Source organism: Carassius auratus, unplaced genomic scaffold (genome assembly GCF_003368295.1).
Source record: "Carassius auratus strain Wakin unplaced genomic scaffold, ASM336829v1 scaf_tig00013767, whole genome shotgun sequence".
NCBI classification, from domain to species: Eukaryota; Metazoa; Chordata; class Actinopteri; order Cypriniformes; family Cyprinidae; genus Carassius; species Carassius auratus.
Genome location: NW_020524440.1, coordinates 867,501 through 895,193, shown reverse-complemented (window position 1 = coordinate 895,193; position 27,693 = coordinate 867,501). Strand labels below are relative to the sequence as shown.

The 27,693-nt window shown below is 35.2% G+C and overlaps 2 protein-coding genes across 4 annotated transcripts in view; one reads left to right on the top strand and one right to left on the bottom strand.

Moving 5' to 3' along the window:
* Window positions 1-182: 182 nt before the first annotated feature.
* LOC113074150 (B-cell receptor-associated protein 31-like) lies at window positions 183-18,523 on the top strand. Of its 2 annotated transcripts, none has more exons than XM_026246898.1 (8): window positions 183-322; window positions 1,016-1,122; window positions 2,175-2,275; window positions 2,882-3,026; window positions 6,959-7,094; window positions 13,398-13,527; window positions 15,352-15,452; window positions 16,414-18,523. In XM_026246898.1, the coding sequence occupies exons 2-8, from the start codon at window positions 1,031-1,033 to the stop codon at window positions 16,450-16,452; spliced, it is 744 nt and encodes a 247-aa protein (XP_026102683.1). In that variant the 5' UTR covers window positions 183-322; window positions 1,016-1,030; the 3' UTR covers window positions 16,453-18,523. The 2 variants fall into 2 exon arrangements, with proteins under 2 accessions (XP_026102683.1, XP_026102684.1); XM_026246899.1 differs by having other exon boundaries at window positions 208-322; window positions 1,024-1,122.
* Window positions 18,524-21,777: 3,254 nt separating this feature from the next.
* The window catches only part of LOC113074147 (sodium- and chloride-dependent creatine transporter 1-like), a 32,489-nt gene continuing 26,573 nt past the window's right edge, over window positions 21,778-27,693 (bottom strand). Inside the window, exons 11-14 of one of the 2 annotated variants that reach the window (XM_026246895.1) lie at window positions 27,646-27,693; window positions 25,995-26,165; window positions 25,079-25,192; window positions 21,778-24,889 (exon numbers count right to left, since the gene is read on the bottom strand). The exon at window positions 27,646-27,693 is cut by the window's right edge and continues 53 nt beyond it. In XM_026246895.1, coding sequence (XP_026102680.1) covers window positions 24,881-24,889; window positions 25,079-25,192; window positions 25,995-26,165; window positions 27,646-27,693 — 342 coding nt within the window. In that variant the 3' untranslated portion in view covers window positions 21,778-24,880. Of the gene's footprint in view, window positions 25,193-25,994; window positions 26,166-27,645 lie in introns of both variants that reach the window. The other variant, XM_026246894.1, reaches the window with a different exon arrangement.

Below are 27,693 nucleotides of genomic sequence, written 5' to 3'. Positions count from 1 at the left end.
GGGTTAAATCCCAAAATCTCTGGTGTCCGAATTTCCACACAAATTAATGGAAAATTAAAGGAAAATAATGAACATTTAACATTATTTTTTTCTTTTATTATTTTACAATAATTGTTAATATATATATTAAGTTATTTAATTTGATCAAACAGACTTTTACGCTAGTATTTCCCGCCTTCTACGCGGGAAGTTGTCACTTGTAGAATGAGTTGGCACACACGCCGGAAGTAGATTAGTGTGGCGTGGGATCAGTGTGCAGCAAGAGTTTTGACACTTTCCCGCAGGCCTTTCAGTGAATATTTCTGCTTTTACCTCAAATTCTGTAAGTTTTAATGGAATTATTTACACCTCAGTCATAATTTGCGCTCATACGAATTCGGTTAATTGTATGTGTACCTCAAATAACAAAGCGAATTTACACTTATGTTGTGCTGCTCTGACATACATGTTTATGTATGTGTTTGTTTACATTATGTATTCCCATTTTATATATGAGATCTATCAGCAGATGTTTATTCCTTCCCTAATTCTAAAACATTTAAATGTTGAATCATGACTCCCTGGCCTGCTTTTAAGTTTTTAATCTGTTCTGAATTATTTGATAAAAATACACTTGACTTGTCTCTAATGACCGAAGTTGTTCTCTGTTCTCTTTTATCAGTTGAGATGCAACCAAAACCAAGTTGTTTCTCTTTGTATTCTCGATTATGGCTCATCATTTGTAAAGGCCTCAGAGATGATTTCATCTTGTTCCTGGGGCGTTTCTGTAGGAGACATAAGATGGTGCTGTTGTATTAGTTTTCACCAGAACACTTGCGTGTCTTCATTTCTTACACGGTGTAATACATTAATGTAACAAGTGTGCTTTGCTTCAGGGCTTTTGTTCAGAGTTAGTACAATATATTGTCATAACCTTGTGCATTTTACGTTCTGAATGCTAATTAATGTTTACTGGGTCTGGTTAGTAATGTGAATGTAATCAGTTGTGCTGATCACTGCTGATATGTTCTCATAGACTTACAGGTAAATCATGAGTCTTCAGTGGACTGCTGTGGCAACGTTTCTGTATGCTGAGGTGTTTGCGGTTCTACTTCTGTGTGTCCCCTTCATCTCCCCAAAACGGTGAGTTTCAGATGTTGTTGAAGCACGATAAAGCATTAAACTTTGCTTAAACTTAACTCACCTTCAGGCCATCCAAGATGTAGATGAATTTGTTTCTTCATGGAAAGAGCTTTAGAGAAATGTAGTATTACAACATTTGCTCACCAGTGGATTCTATGGAGTGAATGGATGCCGTTATAATGAGAGTAAAAACAGCTGATAAAAGTATGACAATAATCTACAGGTAGTCCATCAATTAACATATTGTGAAATGAAAAGTTGTGTGTTTGTAACTTTTAAAACTTATGACCATGTTCCATAATAATGTTTCCTCCAGTGAAAACGTTCATCACCTGTTGTTCTCTCGCATCAAAATCCAACGACGTATTTGTTTAGAAGAACTATTTTGGACTGTTTTCACTTGTCAACAGTGCTCGATCTGTGCATATTTCTCTCCTGATTCAGGTGAGACAACATTTCCACTGTAAAAAAGCAATATTAAGTATAGATAACTCTTGTTTTTTACAAACACAACAGCTGTTTGCTTCTTAAGACTTTAATTGATGGGCCTGTGGATTATTGTGATGAAATATCACCTGTTTGGTAAATTTGCAGCATTTTTCAAATCTGTTTCAATGAAGGAAAAAGCTACATCGTTGATGGCCTGAGGGTGTTGGATATTTGGGTTCCAGCATTACCAGGATAATTTATGTTCAATGCTTTTATTCCACAAAAAGCTTTTGAATAGGAGTCTTGTGAGAGAGTAATTTCTTAATTTGAGAGCATTCACATGACCTTTAAGCCAGTTTAAAGGTTGCAAGGTTGGGTCACTTGGTAAACAACATTTTCTTATCACAAAGAAGCACTCTGTTTGTTTGCACAGACTCCTCACAAAACAAAACAAAACAAGAAATGCTTCTCAAAGACATCTATATGTGCTCCTTTTATGGTGTGTTGGAGAAATGTAAACCGTATGATGTTCTTTGGACTTGTTGAGAAAGATTTGTGTTATCTCATGTGTTCTTTTGCCCTCTGATTTGATTACAATGTTATTTCTGTTGTTGGGTTTGTAGATGGAGCAGATTTTTCAAGTCTAGACTGGTCGCTGTCATCACAACGTATGGAAACACTGCCTTCATCGTCATCATTTGTATTCTTGTCTTTCTGCTCATAGGTGAGCTTGATAACCCTCACTGCATTGTTTTCATTAAACAGTCTTGTTCATTTCTTAGGTGTCTGCATACATCTACACATAGCATCAGATGGTAATGAAGTCAGTATGATGTTAAAGAGGATGTATAATTATTAAAAGTTGCAGAAGCAGGTCTTTCAGAAGTGATTGCTGTATTGATGTCATAATGCGCTCATGAGCATATGACTGCCTATATTTACATATCAGTGCTTTGTATATGAAAAAGATAGTCATGACAGATGCACTACTGTACAAAAATTTGGGTTTTTGTGCAAGACAGTTTGAGTAACATTCTGTGGTTCTTCAGGGAGAAATAAAATGCTTCAAAAGTGTAGAATATGGCCTTTTTAAGGTCAAAAGAAAGAAGATTAAACCAAATATATTATGTGTTAAGTTTGGTAATTTGTGTGAATGACCATGCAATAATTAAAACTGCAATAATTGAAGTAAAAACATATTTAACAGTTAATACATCATTCCAACAGCCCTACAAACATTTAAGTTAAGCAATTTCTCTCTCTTGAGTGTTGCACTGATTGAACTAGATTTATGAATGAAAACTAAAGTTTTTTGTTTCTGCCTCTATAGATGCATTTAGAGAAGTGAGAAAATACAGTGTGACAGAGAAAGTGGATCTGAGCAACAACCCCGTGGCCATTGAGCACATGCACATGAAGCTCTTCAGAGCCCAGAGGAACGAGTACATCGCCGGCTTTGCCCTGCTCCTGTGTTTGTGAGTGTTATTTCCCCATGTCTCTCTCATTTTCTATGCCACTTTCTCCCGCAGGTCTCTCTCGTTTCTGTATTTTACCCACCTCAACATGTCTCCCTTTGGCACTGGAGCTTTGGCACTGGTTTTCAGAACACGATCAGTTACACGGTCTAAATTTCGTTGTGTTTGATGACTCCCAGCAGATTTTCAGGACCAAGCTTGTGAACAGAACTTCACCTGGACTCTCATAACAGGGTCTTCGGGTTCGGCACATTCAGTCCCTGAGGAGTGTATTTATAAGACAATGCACAGGTTGTTTCATTGTAACCCTGTGTTATTGCAGTACCCATTAAAATGAACAGCCAATTGGCAAATAGCATTTGTAATTAACTCACAATAATTTGCTCACAATAATTCTCATTAAGGGCTTGGCATGTGTACATTTAGTACCCTTGGTTAACTCCTGAAACACTTCTCAACTGTCACTGTAGCCTATTACAGCCCAGTGCTGCTGACCTCATCTGTCAGTCAAATCAGACCGCCCACCCACTCGAGGATATATTTAGGACATAAAGGTTGTTTGTGACATAACAAAAGATGTTCCGTTAGAGCTTTTAGTTACAAGTATTTTTAATGTTATTGATATATCTGATATTACAGCTTGTACTGTTCATTTTTGGCACATCTAGCATATGACAATAAGTAATTTAGACATTTTAAAAGAATATGCAATTTATTATAGTATGCAAATGTGTATGTTGGATAGCAAAAGTTTATAGACTTTAATTTTGAAATGTGAACCACAACTAAGTGTATTGGAAACTATTCTTACTTTATTGTTTGCAGATTTTTAATAAAGAATGAAGAGAATGAAAAATCCATGTGGGTTTCTGCCGAGGGCAGATGCAGTAGTTAGACACTTATTTTGTTAAAATGTTTAATTAAATACTTTGTGCAATTAAATGCATAAAAATATTGAAAGCCTATAAAATGCCACTGAAATAAATTAAATCTAAGATTAGTTTCGAGACGAGCTGTTTTTGCTCAATGCTAAATTTTAGTCATAGTATCTATTGAGGGAGCCAAGGTGATATATATATTTTTTTACATTCTTGAATAATATTTTGTTTGTTTTCTGAAATGTTGGTAGTTCAAAAGGGTTAAATGCAGCAAAAATTGTTATTTAAGGCTATAGTTCCTCTCCTTAACCCTGGGCCTGCTTTATTTATTTTTCCACACTGAAATTGAAAATCCATTAATGCTCTGTTTGCATAAATTACTTGCCTGTCATGTCAGTCAGATTCCTAGTTTCTCCAGCACAGATTTATCATGCACCCTCCTTTAGGAGACAGTGTCTTTATTTATAGTCATGAAAGGTGAATGAGTTGTGTCTGGGGCAGACAGAGAGAAGAATATGTTGCAATAATACAGTAGACATGGAAAGAATCTTCTGTTGAGCCGGTTGGGGGGAGGGGGGACTTTTGTTTCCATTGACAAAATGTATCCACGGGTACTTAACTTCCCACATCCTGATTGGCCAGGTCGTTGTTGTGCTCTATACGTAACGTTTGAGAATCTCCCAGCTCTGCATAGTTTTCCCATAAAGGGGTTTCACCATATTTTCTCTGAATGGCAGGTTATTTATATCCAGCATCCATTAGCGATACTACTTCCCTTGACAGCTGGGCTTGAGTGTCGTTTTTGTGATCATGCGAACAGCTGCAGGACATGTGATCAAGCAACTGGTGATGGGCATTATATTTAGCCTGTGTTCATGGCGTTCTCACTGGCCAAAAGGCCATGACTTCTGTTACAAAATGAACCTCCTTCACCTTGCCAGCAAATGCACAGATGCCACAAAGGTGACTGAAGTGGCACATGACGGCTTGACATGTGCTTCAGGCATGTTAGGATGCAGTAGCTGTGTGGATGGTTCCAGTGTATTCTGTTAAGGGCTGTTCAGTGGTTAATGCAACAGAATGTCAACATTACATTTTGGAAAGAAAAAAAAAATTAGATCTATTGAATCTATAAAGTCTATTTGTCTTAGTCCATTGGCACCTGAAAAAATTTAGTTGGATTTATTATAAAATTAGACATAAATTGTTAGTGGGGTAAATAAAATAGATGAAATTAGGGATATTTTCTCTGAGCTCTCCTACAGTAAATGAATATTTTTATGGATGCCTGGAACTTTTTTTTTCTCTCTCTCTTTTTTTTTTTTTTTCAACATTTTCATACGAATGCATCTGGTATTATAATTTTTCTTCCTTTTTCTTCTCTGGCATAATTGATTCTGATATTATCAATTAACCAATCATCATCATCTGAAAAACTGTAATATTCTAACTTTAAATATGATCAAGTATACATGAGACACTTTTTTTAATTATTTCAAAATCATCTAATATTTGTTTAATCTCATATCTAATATTTGTTTATCAAGAAGGGTCATATTTCACCACTAAAAAAGTATTATAGTTGGCCTACAAAGAAAATTAAGCCCATTTTTTAATGACCATTAAGTATTGTAACATTATTTATAAAAAAAAAACAATCTTAGTTTAAAATACAAATATATATATATATATATATATATATATATATATATATATATATATATATATATATATATATTAAATTGAAGTATTTATGCATGATTAGTATATTCACTATTTGTTGTGTTGTCTTTAATTTATTATGATTCTAATGTAAAAATTATTATTTTTGAACAAGACATTTTTATTGCTGTGAAATGTATTTTTTCTGTACTGTAAAAGCACTAGCCCTAACCAACTAAAAAGGACTTGTTTGTGTCAAATTTGGCAAATTGAATATTCAGGAGAGGTTAAAGTGAATCTAATGTAGGTCACCTCATGTCATACAGAGCGTGTGACCAAAGTGTGGGCTTCACTTGCATTTAATCTGCATGTGGTCACAACTGTCTTTTGCAAAACCTTGAACCCTTTTACACGTGGACACTGATATGAAGGTGATGCATGCTGGATTTAGCCTCTGCATTTGAGCACACGGTTCAGATGTCATCAGCCTGCGCCTCTCTGCTCATCTTGCTCTATGAAATTGTAGAAGACGGTGTTAAGTGAGGAGAATAGCCAAAAGCTATGCGCTGACTGGCAAAAGCCATTTGATATTTGCCTATGGTCGAGCAGTAGTTACCCATTTGTTTATGCTGATTTTGTTGTGGTTATTAATGCACATCTGTGTTTCCTAGAAGTGTCATGCATGCATCTGGAGATAAAAAAATAGGTTAAAATTACAGAAAATGTATTGTAATACTGTGAAATGTTATTACCATTTAAAATAATAATTGATTTATTATCAGAGCAGGAAACAATACTTTTTTTTCAGGATTCTTTGATGAATAAAAAGTAAAAAAGAAAAACATATTTTTAAAATAGTTTAAAAAAATTACATAATCAGCTAAACTGTTTCCAACATCGCTGATCACTCAGAATTTCTGAAGGATCATGTGACGCAAAAGACTGTTCAAGAAAATTCAGCTATACATCACAGAAATAAATTATATTTTAAAATATATTAAAATATATAAAACCATTATTTTAAATGTTAATAATTACTGTTTTTTTATTTCTATAAATTCAGTCATGTTTTAATTGTCTGAAAGGTGAACACTGGAGAAAAGTAGCAACACGTCTACTCGTCAAGCTACAAGATTTGAGGAATCACTGATGTCTCGAACAGAAACGTGTAGGACGAGTTACGTAATGACGTTCAGTATTTAATTAGAGGTTTGTTCAAATAATAGTAATAGAGATTGTTGCCCTTGCAAGCACCAATAATTAAGCCAAAATCTGTCTGTACAATGCAAAATCGCAACGTCGGCTGCTGCAGTGAGCTGTAATAATCAGATACACACTGTCTGTTTAGTAAATCCACTCGTGTCTGAGTTCATCTTGTTTTTTTCCCTCCAGGCTGCTGAGACGTCTGGCAACTCTGCTGTCTCAGCAGGCTACACTGATGGCCTCTAATGAAGCCTTTAAAAAGCAGGCAGAGGGAGCAAATGATGCTGCAAAGAAGTACATGGAGGAAAATGAGAAACTGCAGGAGGTGAGAGAGTTGTGCATGAAAATGTCTGTCTAATAGTAAAGCCTTTTCATGAGCCTAAAGGCTTTCAAGGAGCAGTTACCTTTACCTGGTACCTGGTTAATGACCAGTGGTGTAGGTCACAGGGGAGGGACTGTGATGAATATGCTGAGTTAAGTTTGCTCACCCTCATGTGATTGTAAATGTCTGTGACCAACACAAAATGAGAAGTTGGTAAACAGCTGTAGTGACCTAATTCAAACAAATATTGTGTTGGAAAGACTTGAGAATGACTAAATGATGACGGAGTTGTAATTTTGAGATTATTTATTCTAGAATTATTGCTAAGTTGTTTATGATTTAGTTGTGATCCCACATGCGCTTCATTAGTAATGTTTTAACATCACATGTTCTCGTGAGTCATTCTGGTTTGTTTGGTGTTTTCCATCTCTCAGTCCTCAGAGAAACACTGTCCATTAATGTCACAGTGCTGCAGACTTTACCTCTAGAGGGCAGGGTTTCACATAATGTCTAGAAATGAGTTTAGAATTTACAGACTGTGTGGAAATGTCCAAGAGTAACACTTGACACTCACGTACTGTCAGATGGCAGCAAAATTACTTGAAATGTTGAGTTTACTGGGTTGGCAAGACTTATTTATTTATTTATTCTTTTTATGTTTTTGAAAGAAGTCTCTTATGCTCACCAAGGCTTTATTTATTTGATAGAGAAATACAGTAAAAACAGTAATATTTTGTTGAAAACAATGTAAAATTTAGTGAGTCCATGATGAATAAAAGTATTTAAAGTATTAAAAATAAATAGAAAAATACCATACATAAAAATGACACCCCCAAAATGTAACCATATATATATATATATATATATATATATATATATATATATATATATATATATATATATATATATATATATATATATATATATATATATATATATATATATATATATATATATATATATACATATATATACATATACTATTAATGTTGAAAACTTTCAAATTTAATGTGTCCATGATAAATAGAAGTATTTAAAGAAAAAAAAATACTGACCCAAACATTTGAACGGGAGAACATATTTATGATGAGAATAGTTTTTATACAAATATTTCAAATGAATACATTTATACACACTGTTATAAAAATGTATAGGAATGCATTTAGGAAATTGGGAATATAAACAGAAAAATATTTTGACTGTTCTAATTGCTATAGTATTACATATCAAGAACACGTTGCTGATAGCATGTTTAAGGCGAGACACTGCAGGTGAATAGGGCAAAATAAATAACTAATAGTTATCACCTTACTTACCCAGTTGATTGATTACATTGATTATTGCAAACATTTTTTGTATTACAAGTTTTCAAAAATGTAATGTTTAAATATGCAAATGAGGCATTATTTAATGAAATATGTGCTCATTTGCATAAATGTCTAGTACAAAAATCTGAACACTAGATGAAGTCAGTTTCAAAATTTCTGTTTAATTTTTTTTAACATTAGAGTCAAATGTTTTTACAGAGGGAATTCTGGTTATATTTTTTTGTCACTCCATAATTCAGAAAATACTTTGAACAAACAGCCAGAAAACAATGTATTTTCACAATTTTGGGGGGAATAAAATGTATATAATCAAGGAAAATATATATGAACAAATCCCTCTGTAAAAACCTTCAGAATATAGACAGGAATAAAGATGTCAAGTCTGGTGTGTGTAAGTGCTACTGAAGTGGAGATTTATGGCTCGGTGTAGAAGAAAAAATTCATTTTGAGAAAACGGCCTTTAAAAATATGTATTGTAATTGAAATCTATTGACACAAACAGATAAAGTGCTATAAAAGAAACCCTAAACAGTGTCTTTAGGATGTTTTCCTTCCACTAGTTTGAAAAAGCACTTTATGAAAAACCAAAAAGCCCAAAATCTCAAAATTGACAGGTGCTTGAAAAAAAAACAGTGTTTCTGCCTGCAGTGTCTCACCTTAATTAGGGCAAGTTACCCAAATATTGAGGTTTGGCTGAGTGGTTGATAACTGAAACGTTCTAGGTGGTGATGAGCTGTAATCATTGTGCTCTGAAGCCCTTTTGCATCCAGTAGACTTCCAGGGAAATTCAATGAAACTGCCAACCATTTAATAAACAATGTAGAGCGGAACTACAGTTCATTAGAACAGTTCCATGTTGACAGGCCTTTTCAAATGAAGTGAAAAAGAGGAAGTACCAGGTGCTAGTTCGTATCCTAAAGTAGAATGATGATGACACTATGATGACACGTCTGCAATGATTAGTTCCTATTACAACACTATTGATCTTTCTCAATCATTCTGGTCAGGGTTGGTTCTAAACTGCTGACCCTGAGTATTCTGCTGGTAATTCAGACTGAATTGGTTAACAAACAGACTTGTTTGATAGATCATTTGCGTGTTCTGTTGTTCGCTTATAAGCATTACACTTATACATTTCCCAGTGGCCTTGGATATTCAACACAATGTTATTATTGGATTTGGATTTGGATTTCTTTAATCTAAAATTTTAATTTAATTTTCTAGTTTACTTTTTCAGCGTAGTTTATTTATTTACTTTGTTAATTTAGTTTTTATTTTATTAAGTTTTGGGGCTTCCAAAGTAGTGTACTAAATAGAATCAATTACCTAGAATTGCATCTCTCAGCACAGTGTCTAGGGGTGGTGTTGGCGCAGTGGATAAGACACATGCCTTTGGTGTGAGAGACCCGGGTTCGAATCCACTGTGAGACACCAATGTGTACCTGAGCAAGACACTTAACCCCTAGTTGATCCAGAGGCGTGCGACCTCTGACATATATAGCAATTGTAAGTCACTTTGGATAAAAGCGTCAGCTAAATGAATAAATGTAAATTATGGCATTTTTATTTTAATGCAGACAAGCATTGTTAGTGGTTTTTATACTATTAAAATATTTTTTATATTTTGAATGAGCTTTTATTTATATAATTCCAAATTTCTTTTTTAATGTAAGTTTTAGTAATTTTTTGTGCTTTTTCCATTTTTTTTTTCATGTAGTTTTAATTGGTTGTAATTTTAGTCATGTTAGTACTTCTACTTAATTTATTTCAGTTAGTTGCCATGGCACCATTTCTAATTTTCTGTTGTCTTTTTTTCTTGAAGTATTTATTAATATTTTTCTTAATATTAAGATATTCTATTTTGTATTTGCATGATAAATTGTAATCGGTCTTCTGTTTAGCATTTCTTGACACTGAATAGTGATTGATCTGGTGTTTTCTGTGCATATTTATTTAGCTGCTTTTGCACTTAACCGTGTCTATGCCTATTGATTCTTGTAGTCAAGAAAAAAAGGCATGCTTATGACAGATGTTAAACGTCTCACATATGGTACATTATTTCCTTGCACATTTAATTAGTTTATAAAAGCCCTGCAAACGGCTATCATTTGCTGTGTTATTGTCTTTAGCAGATGTAGTTTGTTAGTATGTAGATGCTTGAGCGTGGGGAATGCTGGGATTGATCAGCACTGCGTGGCTCAATTACAGTGCTGACGTACAGTAAGTCACCACATTGATCTTTGCATACTGTCACCCAATGCAGAAGCATGGCACACGTGGGTTATCACACACACACACTGCCATAATTCAGTCCTGTCAAATGTTGTGACCACAGAGCGAGCCATAAACAAGAGCACAAGCCGTTCTGAGTGACAGATGGTGGAATATTTCAATTGAGTAAATGAAGTTTGACTCTGGCCTGTAATTCTCCCACTCTGTTCTTGAAGCGTCTGGACAAGATGAGTGTCCTTGAACTGGTTGAGGTGACCTGATTTTATTGATAGAGTGCGTAATCCATGTGTAGATGCTAACGGGGCCGTACTGTGAGAGGACGAGGTGAGAACGGCACATGAACCGTTAAAGGGCCTGTATTGATCTCTCATCTCTGTTGATCGTTCTCCATCATTGGTCCCCAAGCAGCTATTGGAGCGCTCTCACAATTAAGTGCGAATAAGATCATGAATTTTGCAAGGTTCTGCTTCATAAAATCTAGTTCTCCTGCAGCTATTAGTTATGTGAAATCGTTTTTTAAAAATTCATAATGCAATTGGCCAAGATGGATTCTTTGGTATTAAAGCACTGATCGTTTTTGTGAGGGTTTGATGGTTGGAATGGGTCGTTTAACATTCTTTGAGCATTTTACTTTTTAGCAAGTCCTCTTATATTGCTAATCAAGGTTTTATTTTAGTTCAATTGTACCATTTTCACCCTTCCTGTGGGAATATAGCCGGTTGTTATTGATACTTGTACCATAAGGGCTTTACTGTACTATAAATGACCTTAGTTATGACTGGCAAATCTCCACGTATCGTAACCTTGTGGTCATGTGGGTGTGGCATCATAAATGTTTGCAATTCTGCATTTTTTTTGCTGATTTTGCTGATTGTTTCCCATTAATGATCTGGATGAACTTGAGAGGGACATTTGCATTATGAATGTTACAATATGTCTGCAAAGTGCATTTATTTAAGTATTGGTTAATTTCTTTATGACGTGACAAAAATGATGCAGTTTCCTAGATTAAAGGGTCAACACAGCTTGCATCATCTTCACTCTCATGTCCCATTTAAGAGTAGTCTTTTCAGCTCGGTGCTTTAGTTGTATTTGAACTTACTTTTAATATATCTGCAGGAAACATCATCCAAAACATCTGACCCAGATCTAGTTGTTCCCCGAGGCCAGAAAACATCTTTCCTTTGTTCGACAAGAGCTAAAACACTCCCCTGTGTTGGTTCCCTTGTCCAGGTCACTTTGAATAAGCTCTTTTTAAAATGTCTGTGTGCCTTGGGCCACGTACCTTGAGCAGTTTAGCATGAAAATATTCACTTGTACAGGTTATAATGATTTGTGGAACTACTAAAACTTTCGTGACCCTTGAACGCTTTCCTACAATATCCATGCTGTTGTGTGTTAATATGTAAGCAGAACTAGAGGACAGGATGTCTGTGAGCAGCTACTGAAGTTTCAGACAACTATTGTTCATTTATGACCATATGAAATCCAAATGTCACTTTTGTTGTGTTTAGTAAAAGCACTAAACAGTTACATTTTAGCTGATATGTGCATTTAACAATTCCACTCTTTCTCTTCTGGGAAACCCAGATATTCACAATATCTTGTATATGTCTCAGGACTTGCAGTACACATGTGGGTCTTTGTCCCACAATGCATGACCTTTTTCAAAGGATTTCCAGTGTAAACCGGAAGTTATATCACTGCAATTTTCCTTTTTCTGTATTTTGTTTATGAGATTATAATAAAATTTGCTAAATTAAACATGCTGCATGATGAGGTCATGTGACATATTTGCATATTACACACTTTAATATATTAAATAATAGTAGTAGGCTGCTACATTAAGTGTTCAGTATGTAGTAAGCTGCACACTAGTGTTATTCCATCATACTATTATATATTTTATTCATTTATTATTTTAAATCAGTTTAAATCAGTCCAATTTGAACTACTAACTCCAAAAAACCTAAGCAAGTAAACAAAATAATTAGATAAAAATCTCTGGTAACCATTGTTCATCATTTAGCATATAGACAATCAGCTTTTGAATGGCTGAAGCATAAAATGGTTTTGCTGTTAAATAGTTTTTTTATTCAACTGCATGTGTTGTTTGAGTTGACCAGAGCATTTATTCTCTAGTGTTCTAGTATTTAGTGAGTCTACAGGCTAAAATCTTCTTTTCTGGAGAATGTTTTATGTTCGAGGAGTGGGCCAGTCAGATGTGAACACTACCATTAATGGATCTTCTAAGCTGAGGTTACAGATGGAGATCATTGATAAACCTAATATTAACATCATCGGGATCCCTGGAAAATAGAGCACCTGTTTTTTGTTTTTCCTGTAACTTATTATGTTAATGAATGGCCTGTGAAATTATTAAGAGATTCCTTATTGCAGAATGGTTTAAGTTTTCGGGGAAATGTTTTGCAAGTCTTCTAGCTTCATCCCTGTCCTTATATTTAGCTAAAACATCCTTCCAAGTAGCTGTTTGCAAACCATTTCACCATGATGAACTGGATATGTTTGAAAAAGCAGAATGGAACTGGATTTTAGTGATTGAGTCAAGAATAAATTGTGCACAATAACACGTATAACAAAATTAAACCAGTTCGAACATGACTCTGTGTTAACAGTGATTTATCAGATATTTTACACCCTCTCAATATCCTCTGGGAACTCAGAGCAACTCATAGCTGATTATCTCATGATGTGACTAATAAAAAGACTTACTGTTCTTGATCAGAAACTGCGGGACGCGGGCGTCGAAGTGCCTGAAGTGGGTGGAAAGGCCAAGGGTGGCTTAGAGGAGGATAAGAAAAATCTGACAGAAGAGGTCCGGAAACTGAAGGATGAACTCGACGCAACAAAGAAAGGTACTAAATGACTCTGAATCACTCAAACACTGAAACACTCCCTGTTTACTTATTTTAAAATGAAAGCTAATGTGTGCGTGTCTATGGTTGCACAGTCTTTTGGCTATTAATGTTGACCAAGAGACTGTTAAACCTTTTTTTTTTCATAATGAACCCTAGTGAAAAATGAATGTATAGTCAAATGTATTCTGTAGTTATAGAGTCAAATGCTAATTATACATATTTATGCACTTAATAAATATACCATGCAATTGTACTTTTGGTGTACTAAACTGGTATATTTAAAGTCTGCTAAATGAGTCCTTAAAGCACTTCAGTTGTGCAGAAGTAGTGCTGAATATTAGCTGAAGTATATTTGATTGTGCTAAAGTGAAACGATTACAAGTATACTTCAGGCACACTTTAAATAAATCTAATTTAAAGAAGATATTATTCTAAAATCATACAATCCTCATCAATCGTGACATTCAAATATATTAGGCTTAATATTAAGAAATAGTAGTAGTACTTCAAATAAAGTTTATTTTATATCAGTATGTCTCAAGTGATATATCAGTAAATATGTTAATAGATTTGAACTATACTTAGTATGAAGTGAATGTAATGTTTTAAATATACTTTCTTTTTCACTTAGGAAGATTATTAGTATAAATGTAATTTTGACTGGATCATGCATGTGATCATTCACTCCTTTTTTTTTGTGTACCACATGATCCTTCAGAAAGCAAAGCTGCTTAGTATTTTATCTGGAAACTGTGATTCGGGATTCTTTGATGAATAGAAAGTGTAAACTTTAACAGCATTCAGATTAATGCTTTCTTGCTTCATTATTCAAAATTGTCAGACATGGATTAAGAGTACATAAAAAAAAAAAAAAACTTTGGTCCCTTTGATGACCCTACAGTGAGCAACACAAGATGACCTCAGAAGTGCCAAAGGGTTCATGACCCTTTGATGACCCCCGAACTGAGGTCTCCATTGGGTCATCTTGTAGAAAAGCACATTTTAAGTAAGGGTAGTGCACAAAACAGTAAGTGAGCTTGCATTCAGTTATTATTTTAGTAATAGTTTTCATATCAACCTGCCGTTTAAATGTTATTGTAAATAAAAGGAATAGCGTTATGCTTCCTTTCAACAGTTTGGGTCCAGTGAGAATATATATATTTTGTATTTTTTTTTATAAACAAATTAATACTTTGTTATCAAGCATGCACTAAATTGAAGAAAAAATGACCGTAAAGTCTTTTACATTGTACAAATAATACGAATTCAAATTATTGTTGTTTTTTTTAATAAAAGAATCCAGATTTTTACACAAAAATATTAAGCAGCACAATTGTTTTAACATTGATAATAATAAGAAATATTTTTTATTAAATACAGTGTATTAGAATGATTTCAGTGTACAGGTATGTGTGTGTCAGTGTAATGCAACTACAATGTATTAGAATGATTTCTGAAGGATCATGTGACTCTGAAGACTGGATGGAGTAATGGCTGCTAAAAATTCAGCTTTGCATCACAGGAATAAATTACATTTTAAAATACATTGGAATATAAAGCAGTTATTTTAAATTGTTGTTGCTGTATTTTTCTTAAAAAAAAAAACAACCCCCAAAAAGTCTTTTAATTGCTAGTATATGTCAATCACAAGTGAGACCGAATAAGGCACAAGGAGCAGAGATTCCACTGAAAGTCAAAAGGTCTGGCTCTGTGATGATACTGTAACCTGGAGAATGTGTAGCTCTACTGAAAAGGTCATTTAGATCTCTGACGCCTGTATTTCTAGGACTTATTGTTTACATTATTCGCTTGTGTGTGCAGCTCTTCAGAAGTCAGACAGCGATGTGAAGGCCATGAAGAAGCAGGCTGAGAGCCTCACAGCAGAGTACGACCGTCTGCTGGAGGAGCACGGCAGACTGCAGGTCAGAGGTCACGCGTGTGTCACACCGCTAACATCTTTCCTATCCTAGCTCCGCTCCAGACCCTAGTGAGCTGCCTCGCTGTCTACAAAGACTGTAGCCTTTTAAGGCAGCATAATAACTGAAGTCAAACCTGAAGTGACCTGAAAAAAGATGAATGATATCAGTAGCATCTGAAGTATGTGAGTTTGGATGATGCAGTCTCTGGTTAAACATGTATACTGTTTCTTATGCTTAGCCTCATATGCATAAATATCAATCGAGTTGAAGTCTTACTCATTGCTGCGAATCCATTCTTTTCACTGAACCATTTCACTTGCTAGCTTACGCCTTCACTCAAAAGTGTACATAGAAGTGTAATCTAGCATGCCATTTTACTTTAATATAATGCTGTTTGTTTCAAATGATGTTTACTCTTAAAAGAAATCCGCTCACAATATTGATAATCATGTGGCTGATGATACTAGAAGAGATTACGTCTCTCTCTTTATTTACTTTTTCCTGTCAGTCGTTGTCCTGGTAGTCTTCTCAAGTGTGTGTAAGTGAGAGAGAGCGGGTGGGGGTCAGATACACAGGCTTCTCGTTTACATATAAATAAGCAGCTCATAAGAGACCGTGACTCATGAACACGTGCTGCACTTACTGCATGTTACACGCTTGCAACAAGTCAAGACAAGTCACCTTTATTAATATAGCACTTTAAACAAAAAAGACATTAATTAGGAAAACAGTGTGTCAATAATGCAAAATGACAGTTAAAGGCAACACCGCAACAAGGTCAACAAGGTGCTTTCGTGCACATCACAGCGCTGTGAAGCCCATTCTCTCACCCATACAGTTTTATATATATGCAGGAGCTTTCTGAAGTCATACCAGCCACCCAAAATTACTTGCCAAATCTTGCAGCATTGAGCAAATCTCTTTTCAGTTGCTGACTTTCTTTCTGCTCTGTCTCTGAACGCAGGCCAAATGTGACGCTCAACAGGACAAGAAGTCAGACTGAACGAAAACCATCATGCACCTGCTCTCTTTCCTGCATCCTCATTGGCTGATAGCAGCTCAGCTGGGCAGCGCATCACTTCTCTGGCTGTGTAAGAACAGGGTTCCGTTCTTCATGCATGCGCTTTCAAACATGTGGTGTTTTAAGTATTTCGGTTATAAAATATCAGTTTAGAATTGAACGAGTATTAACAATTCTTGATGTGTCATGTTTGTTATGTCGGATACATTGAGCCTAATCCATGAAACACAAGCAGGGTGAATTTCTGTGGACAAATCATTCTTACTTAAAGTAATAGTTCATCCAAAAATATAAATTAGATGGAAAATTTACTCATTATCAAGCCATTCAAGACTAGTTTGTTTCTTCATCGGAACATATCTGAAGTAAGTTGTTATTATTAAAAATGTCTCAAGATGTTAATTGATGGCTCTCATTCTGACGGCACCCATTCACTGCAGAGGAACCACAGATAAACAAGTGAACGGCCTGAGGGAGAATACACTTTCAGATGTTTAATTCTTTTAAAAAGCCACATTGAATTTAATGCATCAATTTACAGAAGCATGATAAAAAAAAAAAAAAAGTTTGCACAGATTCATTCAGCTTGTGATTCATAAATGAGTCCCTTTGTTTATATGGAAGGATCAAGAAAAACTACAGGATATTCTAGATGAGATGCTTTTGATTGGATTTCAACTGAACTGCTTTAATTTTCTTGCCTTATAAGAGAAACCTTAAAAATGTCCTTATGAAAATGGAGATTTGGTTGCAGTACAGATGCATGTCTTTGTTAATTTTAGGTCTTTGATTTAAAGAACACACGTCACTTAACACCCAGTAAGCACTTAAGACAGAAAATCCCTCCAGTTTATGATCGACAAGCCTCATTTGTCAGTTTGACTGTCATGCTATAGGAAGATATTTTGGTTTTATTATGTCTTGGGTGTGGCACAGCCTCCTTTTTTCAGTTCTATTGTAGAGCAGAGCGAGTAAACTGCTTCTTTCCAGTCCTGTCTGGTTTGAGGCCACACAATCTGATAGGAGCGCTGCAGGGCTGTTACATTGGGTAAGAATGCTGCTTTGGCAGGAACAGTAAAGCATCCGCAGCTGATATTGTGTTTCAAAACACAGCACACTGTATCTCTCGCCCTCTAGGTATTGAAATGATATTCATGTTGCATTTGAGGGCCACGTGTTAGTTTTGCATTAACCACGCAGATAACATTTAACATAACTTAAGGTCACCGGGGTGAACGCCGTTCACTTAATGTCACTCTTGCCGTTTTTCAGTTTTTGTGCTCTGGGTTTCTTCGCTTCTTTTCTGGCATGTGTAAATAAATATCTTTGTGACCTTAGAGCAGTGCATCTGGAATGACATCATAGCCGTGTTAAAATAGGGATTAACGATCGCACAGTTTTGGGATCCTAGGGGAAAGGGCATTGGGATCACTGCCACATTGTCGGATAATACATAGTCAAGACCTCCTGGAAGGTTACTGTTCGTGAGAATGTGAGGAATGACATCTGCTGCCAGGACTCTAGTTTACTATTTCACGCGCTCAATGATGGGTTAGATTAGTGACATTTTAACCAGAGCACCAGTTCAATGAAAATGTCAGTGGATTCCTGGAGATGGCAGGAGTTCAGTTTAATTAATAGATGGGCGGTCATTTCATATTGTGTAATTTTCAGACCCGTAAATAAACAAGTGAACTGTGTAGTACTGTTAAAGGGGCTCTTTCTTCATAGGTGTTCCCAAATGTAGCAGCGGCTTTGTTACGTCAGGTTTTTTCTTTGTGTTCTTGGAGAGAAACGTGCATTGAGATGTTGGCAATGTTGGAATAAACAATACTTGGGCGTTGTGGAACATGTTTTGATTGCGTAGGTGTGTGAATGCACGGTTCTTATAGTTAGTGCTGTTGTCTGCCTCAAATGTCTTCAGGAAGGTTTTGTTTGAAATGACGTCAGTCTGCATTACTTCACTACAAAATCTGTGTTATGTGTTCTGATGATGTGCTTTAGTTGGGATGTTGTGAAACCAAACCAATAAATTCTACTTCATTTATCTTGATTTGACAGTGTCTTTTTTTTCTTTTTCTTTTTTTCTTTTTAAATAAAACTATTTTACTACTATCAGTAGTTAAGGGGACAATTCACTTAGAATTATTGTCATGATTCACTTAAGATACATAAAATTATCATAGATGTTATCCATACAATTTGTGCGCTATATTTCAGTTGTCAGGAAATAATTAGAAAGTGTTTTTTTTTTTTTTTTTGGTAATATTTTCTTTTCATAGGCTGTTGCTTACCATGACTGGATCGTTGATTCAGTGAGACTTGGGGAAACAAATTAAATTTGATTTGTGATCGAATCAGTTTGACCACAGTCAAATCAACTTTATGCCACTTCATACAGTACCGATTGTTTCAAAGCAGCTTCACGGAGTAGAGCAGTTCACAACAGTCTCATTATTCAGTTTGACTCAGTTCAAAAATCAATTATGAAAGAATTGCGATTCATTTGTAACCATTTGTGAACGAAATCAAATGATTGATTGAGAAAATTTTACTCGAACAAACAATTCATCGGATATCTTTAGTCTCCAAATTCAAGAATTATCAGCGAACAGCGATTTATTTTGTTCCATTCATCACAGAAATATACCATACGTCTTAAAATGACTTGAAATGCTAGAAACATTTAGTTTGTGGTGTTTTGTTTTAAACTTAAGTCCTTATTCATCGAGATGAAAAATGTGACCAATCGACATTTAAAAATCCCGCGAAGAAAGTGTTAAGGGCATCGGTTGAGTATCAATATATATTGAAGTTTATATATACATATATATATATATATATATATATATGTATGTATACTATCTTTTTAAATCTCTTTCAAACCCGAATTTAAAGGAGTTTCCTGAAAATAGCGTCAATTGTGATAGTTTCTCTCTGTAAGTGCTCGATGAGGTTTTTGCTACGTCGTGCAAAAAGCAATGCATGCATTCCAAAATGTTTTGCTTGGTTAACATATTTATTTTAGGAAAAATATTTAATTACTATGCACTTACATGACTTATAAACCCAAACTGATTGTAGTCTTACAAGATCTTTTTTTATGGAGTTGTTAAATGATTCACTTGGCCTTTAGTTAAAGGATTTACAACACTGAAATGAGGTCGGACTGAATGTTTGCAAGCACAGGATTTATCCTCCGTACTGTCCTGCATAATTCTGAACCGTATTTTGTGGGTAATTATTTTAGCTGTTGATATTAAGCGGATGACTGCATGGTCTTTTTCTGTCATACCGTGAGTCTGGGGCAAAGTCTCAACAGAGTTGTGAACTATGTGTTAGATAGATAGACTGACTGAGGAGGAATACTTGATACCCCATCATATTAGCAAGAACACATAAAGAATCATTATGTTATTGCAAAATTACACAAATATTGTGTTATCAGGCTGTGTTTTGGACGGGTTTGTTGAATGAGCTTCAGTGGCGTTAGTTTCAATGTTAGTTTCACTGTATAAATCCTGTAATAGCTATTATAAGGGATGATTTGTATAAAATTTTAAAAAGGGGAAATATACTTGACCAACAGTTCCTATAATAATGCACTAAAATGGAAAGGCCTTACTTAATTAATAGTTATCTAAATGGCATTTTACACATTATGCCAGCAGCTAACTTTTCTCACAATCTCCTTCAATTGTAGAAATGGCATGTGGAGTGGTTTTATGACGGATGGATGCAGTTGTTTAGGCTTCAAAAACAGGAGCACCGTTCACTGCCATTATACAGCTTGGTAAGCCAGGGCAATTTTAAATATAACTGCGATTGTGTTCGTCTGAAAGAGGAATGTCAGAAACGCCTAGGATTCCCCGAGGGTGAGTAAATCATGGGCTATTTTTCTTTTTTCGCTGAACTATCCCTTTAATTCCATCACAGAAGCTGGCATTTAGTTACTTGCAGATGTTTTTGTAATCATTTGTGAAATTTACCAGCAGTTTTTCTCTACACCATTTTTTCTTTCTAGTGTTGAGTATTATAGAGAAAATATTAAGGTAGTATCCAACCCAGTACTACTCTGCAAACTGCTTTGAGCTGAAATCCATCAGTGTTTTTGAGTTTTCTTGCTCATGTAAACGTGAGTGGGAGCTGGTTTCAGGACTGAACGCCTATCTGTTTCAAGCTCTGCGCAGAAATAGAGCAAAGTAGCTCAGCTAAACATAGTCAACAAACAGCCAGCCCAGCCTGGTTTAACCCTCTGAGGTCTAAGAGTATTTTTGGTGACTGAAGAAGTTTTGTCATGCCCTGACATTTGTGCTTTTATTATGGCAGTAACGCTCTCCTGACAAACTGGCATTTGTCTTTAAAACCAGTCTGAAAAGGATGGGCATCACGACTGGCCCACCCCGGTGAACCGGTCTGAAACTGAAGCACACAAGAACTAAACCACCAGGAAAAATTATGTGATTTGACAGATCTTCAATCAACCCTTATAAATATGCACTGCAATGCTTATTACAGTGTCCATCAAATACCACTGGTATAAAGCCACTGTAAAATAATATGGATCTACTCCACTCTTTAATCTTAAAAAAAAGGGTTTTATGACTCAAACAGTACTAGAAATTAATATGGAGCTCATAGTCAATGAGAAAAGATGAAATCCTGATCTTTTTTGACTTAGGATTTTATAAATAAAGACATCTGTAACTTTGACACAGCGACAAAAAACTGCGATGAGACATTTTTCATGGAGTTAGTTTATTGCCATTTGTTGCTTTGACTTGGACAGGTGGATCAGCACAAGATCACAGTGGTGGAGCATGAAGCCCTTCTTACACGAGAGGGATCCTGTTAGATCGATGGGACACTAACACACATGGTGGAGTTACCTTAGCTTTACTAATGTTCGGGTTAAAAATGAACAACCATGGTTACATCACAGTGTGTTACAAACCACAAGAATGAAAGACGTCAGTGATCTTATTACCGGGTCAACTGTGGTGTTTCAAGACAGTATCGTCACCCGAAGCTTTGGACTCATTCTCTCATTAGATGGTCCTCTCATCGTTTGGTTCTACTGAATCTGTAACTAAGTCTGGAAGCAGTGAACAAAGGCTAATTGAGTTAAGTGGACACTGCATTCTGAGTGTAATCAGAGATTGATTCAGATGTGATTCTCCTGTGTGCTTCACCATTCACTTTAAGGACTTTGTGTAACTTTTCCTCTATATCTCGACAAACTTTCAGCAAACCTTCAGTGCAAAGATACTGTCGAGAACATTTGGCAGAGCACAAGAAATGACATAAAACATTTTTTTCTAGATAAACATTTCTACATGTAATCACTATCTAATAATTTATCTACTGACCAACCCAGGCTCTTATTCGGACGGAACGAAATGAATCTTTCTGATGCTGAAAATTTGTGTTCGATTTGACTGATTTTTTGTTTGCAGTTTGACAAAAATACTATTTAGCTGAAAACGTGCTCACCCACAGGCCATCCAACGTGTAGATGCCGTCAGAATAAGAGCAGAAAGAGCTGATAAAAGCATCACAATTGTAAAACCGAAGTTAAAAACGGCTTGATGGATTGGTTTTTGACTAATACAGCTTTTCACTTACAAGACATTAATTGATGGACTGGTGTCGTGTGGATTACTGTGATGTTTTCATCAGCTGTTTGGACTCTCATTCTGACGGCACCCATTCACTGCAGAGGATCCATTAGTGAGCAAATGATGTAATGCTACATTTCTCCAAATCTGTTCCCTGAAGAAACAAACTCATATTTTGGAAGGCCCAAGAGTGTGTAAAGTATTAGCAATTTTTTGAGTGAGATATTACTTTAACTCAAATTGGACTTAATAGTTTGATGGGTAAACGAGTAAGGCCTTTGGTAAACCAGTATCTCTAAATTGGAAGTGGTGAGGAGGTTAACTTAGTCCTCAGATGTCTGAGGGGCACTTAGATCATTCTCACTGCTGACAGTCATAAAGGCATCAGGTCTATGGGAATGAATGGATGTGCCACTAAAATGGACATCTATATATACACAGACACACACCCATTTAGGGGGAAACTGTGGAAGGTTTTTATTTATTTTTAAATGGAAATATTCCAGTTTTCCCCCAAACCACTGTTGGTTTATGGGTATTTTACAGTGAGATATAAAATTATACAGTTTTATGCAAAAGTTTTGGCACCCCTGAATGATCATAATTTAAATACATAATCTGCTGGCCTTTCGAAACAGCAACTTCATTTGGATATATTTGATACCTTGTGGAAACACTTTTTTAAAGTTCTAAAATAACATTTTTTGAATCGATAGAAACAATGCAATGTGATTCGGAACAAAAACACAGGTGAAAAAATGTGGGTACCCAATCAAATAATAGCATCAGTTTTTAGTAGAGCCACCTTTTGCTGAAATAACCACCTGTTCTTCTAGCCTCTGGTAAGGTAAATGGTTTCACCAATATAAATGTTCATTGAAAACCAAATCGAGCTGGATTCTGGGTGGTCAGCAGAAAATACTGGAGTTTTACACACACAATCTAAAACATTTAACAACCGCAGCACTTGATATTTTAAATAAAATAATTTTGTGTGCTATCTCTTGTATCCTTTCTGGCAACTGCTTTGCAACATTTCACTAAGAATTCCCACTCCATGCTATCATCTTTATCAAAAGTACATACAGCATCAAATGTTAAAATATAGCACACATTTATCAATATGTATTTATATTTATATGCATATAAGCAAAATAAAAGCCTTCACAAAATAAATCTCTGATTTATTTTACAGCATGTAAATCACAAGAAGAAAAAAGAAAATGCTTTCTAACACGATTAAAAAAGTGCTAGCAGATTTTACAACAATGTGCAAATATTTTCTGAGGCCTTACATTATGTAGTCTAATTTGTACATTCTGATTACATCTATAATGTCACAATGATTTAGTGTTTGAGTTGATTCTCCTACAGGGCAGAATTCCCACAGGTCGGAATGAGGCTGGTGTGTCTTGTTTAATCTTGGCTATTTGTCTATGGGTTCTCAACTTAAGACAAATAAAGGCAAAGTTTGGCAACTACATGTCTATAGTTCACCTGCGGTCACAGCCTTTACAGCAGAACATACACTGAGACTCAGTATTCTGCACATTGGCAAAAAAAAAAAAAAAAAAAAAATGCTGCATCTAAATGGATTTGGTTTCAAAAATCTGTCTTTTGACTTATCTGTTATATTGCCCACTATAACCTGCTTTCAATCTGTAGAATATTGGATTGACAAAGCTATAGGAATCTTTAAAATAATATGCATTTTTGTGAAACTATACTATGTTTTATTTGCACTGGCTTTTTTAAAATCTATATTTTTTTTTTCCAGAGAGCCTACTAATACTGGCACTCAAAATGTAGAACTGAAACTAAAATTGTAAACAAAGTCTGCAGGAAACGTTGCTTGCAGTCTGTTGTAATTCACTAATGTGATGATATTCAGAGTGAAACTGGATAAATTATTGATTGCACTGTCAAAAATGAATGCTTCGTGTTGACAAATCAGTCTTTGACAAAATGCAACTTTAGGTTCATAAGCACCATGTCTGAAATCCTGCATGTGTCGGATTCAAAACTCTAGATGCTTCCAAGCATGCATCTCTTGATGTGCAGGATAGATGGAGCACAAAGTACATTTCAGCGGAACTAGGAAGTTATTGATTTTATTTATGGCAACTGAAACCATCTCCTGACAAGCCCGAGCAGAGATGGACGTCACGCTCCGTTTGGCACGTACAGTAAACGTTGTGATATCATGCACTAGGAAATGAGGTCACCTGTCTCAGATAAATACACATCAAGCACAAGCTACAATATTCAATATTTATATCTCAATATTTGGTAACTACATGTAGCCTTGTTGGCATAAAATGTACACATTTAGTTTGATTGGTAGATCTGTTTTTGCTGATCAGTTAAACAGTTTATTGAAGCGTACATTATTTTAGTTTAAATATGCATGAGATTATATGAATTTGGAAACGTTAATTACTAATTATTATCTGTATTGGGCCACTTTTAGTCAAGGATGCATTTATAACATGTATCCCCACCACCACCGTTTTTTTTCTTCCTTTTATCCATGTGCTTCTTGCTCAGATTTGATACTCATGTCAGTGCAAAGAGACCCATATCACGTTCAGGAAAGTGGCCTGTGGGAATTCTGCCGCTCTGTGAAATAATGTTATAGACTACACTATACTGTCCCCTCCAAAGACATGCTGATTTCACCCTGCAAGTCTTGATATCTGCAATAAACTTTGCACATTGTTTTTCTTTTAAATCATGTATATAGTTTGCAGTTTCAACAGGTGGAGGAGGAGGAGCATCTGGTAATGTGCATGCTAGAGGATCTGTTGTACGAAACAAAATGTAACCGTCAATTTCCATCAGAGGTTTTAAGACTGTAAGATGATGCAGAATTCCATAAAATGACCCAAAAAATAAAAATAAAATACTGAAGATTTCTTCAACCAGCTTGCCTTAGGAGGGTTGTCGTAGCATTTCCCTTTAATCTACATAACACTCTCAAAAATGATCACCTTGTTCTCCTCCGTTCCAGGAGACAGAGAGGCCAGGCTTTTAATGTCAGTGTCAGGGGCCATGTATTCGAGGTGATGGGCTCCCCACACTGGTTTGGTCAGATTTTCCCAACGCTGCATGAAAAACAAAACACATAAAGAATGGGCAACATGCTTGTTCCAAGCAGTTCACATAGTCCTACTGTATGCATTCTGAATAAAATCAAGCTAGTTTAGAGAAGAAAACGACAATTATATATATATAAAATTATAGAATACTATAAAATAACAAAATATATACTATAATGGTAGGAATAATGTTAAAATAACACAACAACGCTCAACAAATGAAATATCTGCAGTTTCAATGACTTCCATATTTCCATTTCTTATTTACCGAGATGTTTGAGAAATAATCATCTGGTTGTTTTTAGTCCGAGTGAGGAAATTTCCCTCTTGCCAGTAATCCTTATATAGATATGAGCATATTTTCCTAGTGTCATCCTCACAAATCGCTAAACCCCCAAATAACATTATTTCGTTTTCTTTCCTTAAAAAGTAACAGAATGCCTTATTGCATTACAAAAACATGAGATTAAACACATTTACTATTAGTTTGACAGTCGTATTATTTCCTATATTTAAGCTAGTTTTCCTACACATACATGCCACAACCGTCAGCTGTGTGTCAGTATTCAGTGTGTGTTTGGAAGCAAACATTGAGGGGGTGAGGCGTTGTGGTCTATCTGACAACCGTTAGCCTAGTAACTATAAATACACACAACGCTTTCTCATGCGATGTAATTTTGATGCTTTTCAGTGAAGTAACACTGGATCTCAAAATAAACACACCTACTTCTATTTCAGACCTTTCATGCATTAGTGCTAGTGCACGGGAAATAGAGCAGTGCTTTCAATAGGTTGAAATGGTGCAAACCTCTCTGAATGTTCCCTTGGCCGCAGAGAGCTTGTACACAACGCTAACGGGGATACAGAGCATGGAGGAGAGAGCCAGACACCATCCGATCACCTCGCCCCACCACGGGTACACATACACATTGTTGTAGGTCAGAGGCTTGTAGTTCAGTAGATGAAACAGGAAGATACCCTGAAGACATAAAGAGCAATGGCATCCATATCAGTGTCAACAATCGGATTGAACAATAAAGTCTAACGCGTCTTTTTATATCGATTTTAATCTTGTTCAGGTCAGTCTGACCTACATCCAATTTTCAAATTGCCTTTTTTCTTCTTGACATTTTGTAAAGTGTTCATATTTCAGGGTCATGAATGAGCATGCAAAGTGTTGATACGTAGACGTGTTTTGGAAAGGCTGTACAAATTTGTTATTACTTTTGTGTTGTGGGTCATATTGACCTCCATTGGTTTCCTTGCAATATTCAAGTTTAAGTTGAGCTTTATTGTTATTCCGCTACATGTGTGGACATACAGTGAAACCAAATGTCATGCCTCACAGGACCATGGTGCTATATAAATTCAGACATACAACAATTTTGTAAAACTGTTTAAACCACACAACTAACCTACTGACAGATTTTTTACTATGAATATCCTATATATAAATGTTTACCTATACATAAACTAAAAAATACAAACTATACAAATGCTACAAATAAACACTGTACTTTACACAACTAATCTACTTACAGATTTTGAATATGAATATACTATATATAAATGTTTACCTATACAGACTAAAAAGGATCTAATATATAGACTATACGAATGCTTCACATATTACTGCACATGTGCAAAGAGAAACATCATAAGTGAAGCAGCTGACTGAACAACAGAGCAAGATGATATGCAGTGCATGAGCATGATTCATTGCACACAAATTGAAATATTTCAATAGTTTTTTTTTTTTTTGATGGTTGCGACTTAAAGCTTAGGAAAATAGAACCTTCAAAATAGAACACACTTTATGTAATTTTTGTTACTTGAAATAAAATATAAGAAACTAGTCATTTTCTCATTTTTAGTTCGTTTATCTTGATTCACCAAAATAACTAAAATTAAAAATGTAAATGAAAATGTTTTAAAAAATAAAACAAATACAAATGAAATGACAAAAACACACCATTACTAAAACTTTAATGAGAATTAAAATGAAAACAGAAAATAAGTTTACAATTTAAAAAATACATATATATTTATAAAAATGGTCATGACAAAAAAACAAACATTATTTTGTGTCTTTTTAGTGCAGCTTTTTTTGAACAATAATATATGGGTCAAAATGACCCTTAACACAATAGTAATAAACAAGCTATAACAGAGGTTTTCTGTGTTTACCAAGAATCTTTTTTGTTTTTCATAGTGTTGATTTTTGGTAAATTGCATGGGAACCAATGTGGCTCAATATGACCCACAACACAAAATTTATAATCTTTTTTGTTTTTCATAGTGTTGATTTTTGGTAAATTGCATGGGAACCAATGTGGCTCAATATGACCCACAACACAAAATTTATATCCAGTTTTTTAACACAAAAGGAGGGTTAAATGGCATACATATTGACAGACATAATCACTTTTGAACAGGTGGGAGTATTTTTCAGCACTTACCATGCAAACACATGGAGTTATAAAGGACCAGCACCATTTCATCCACGG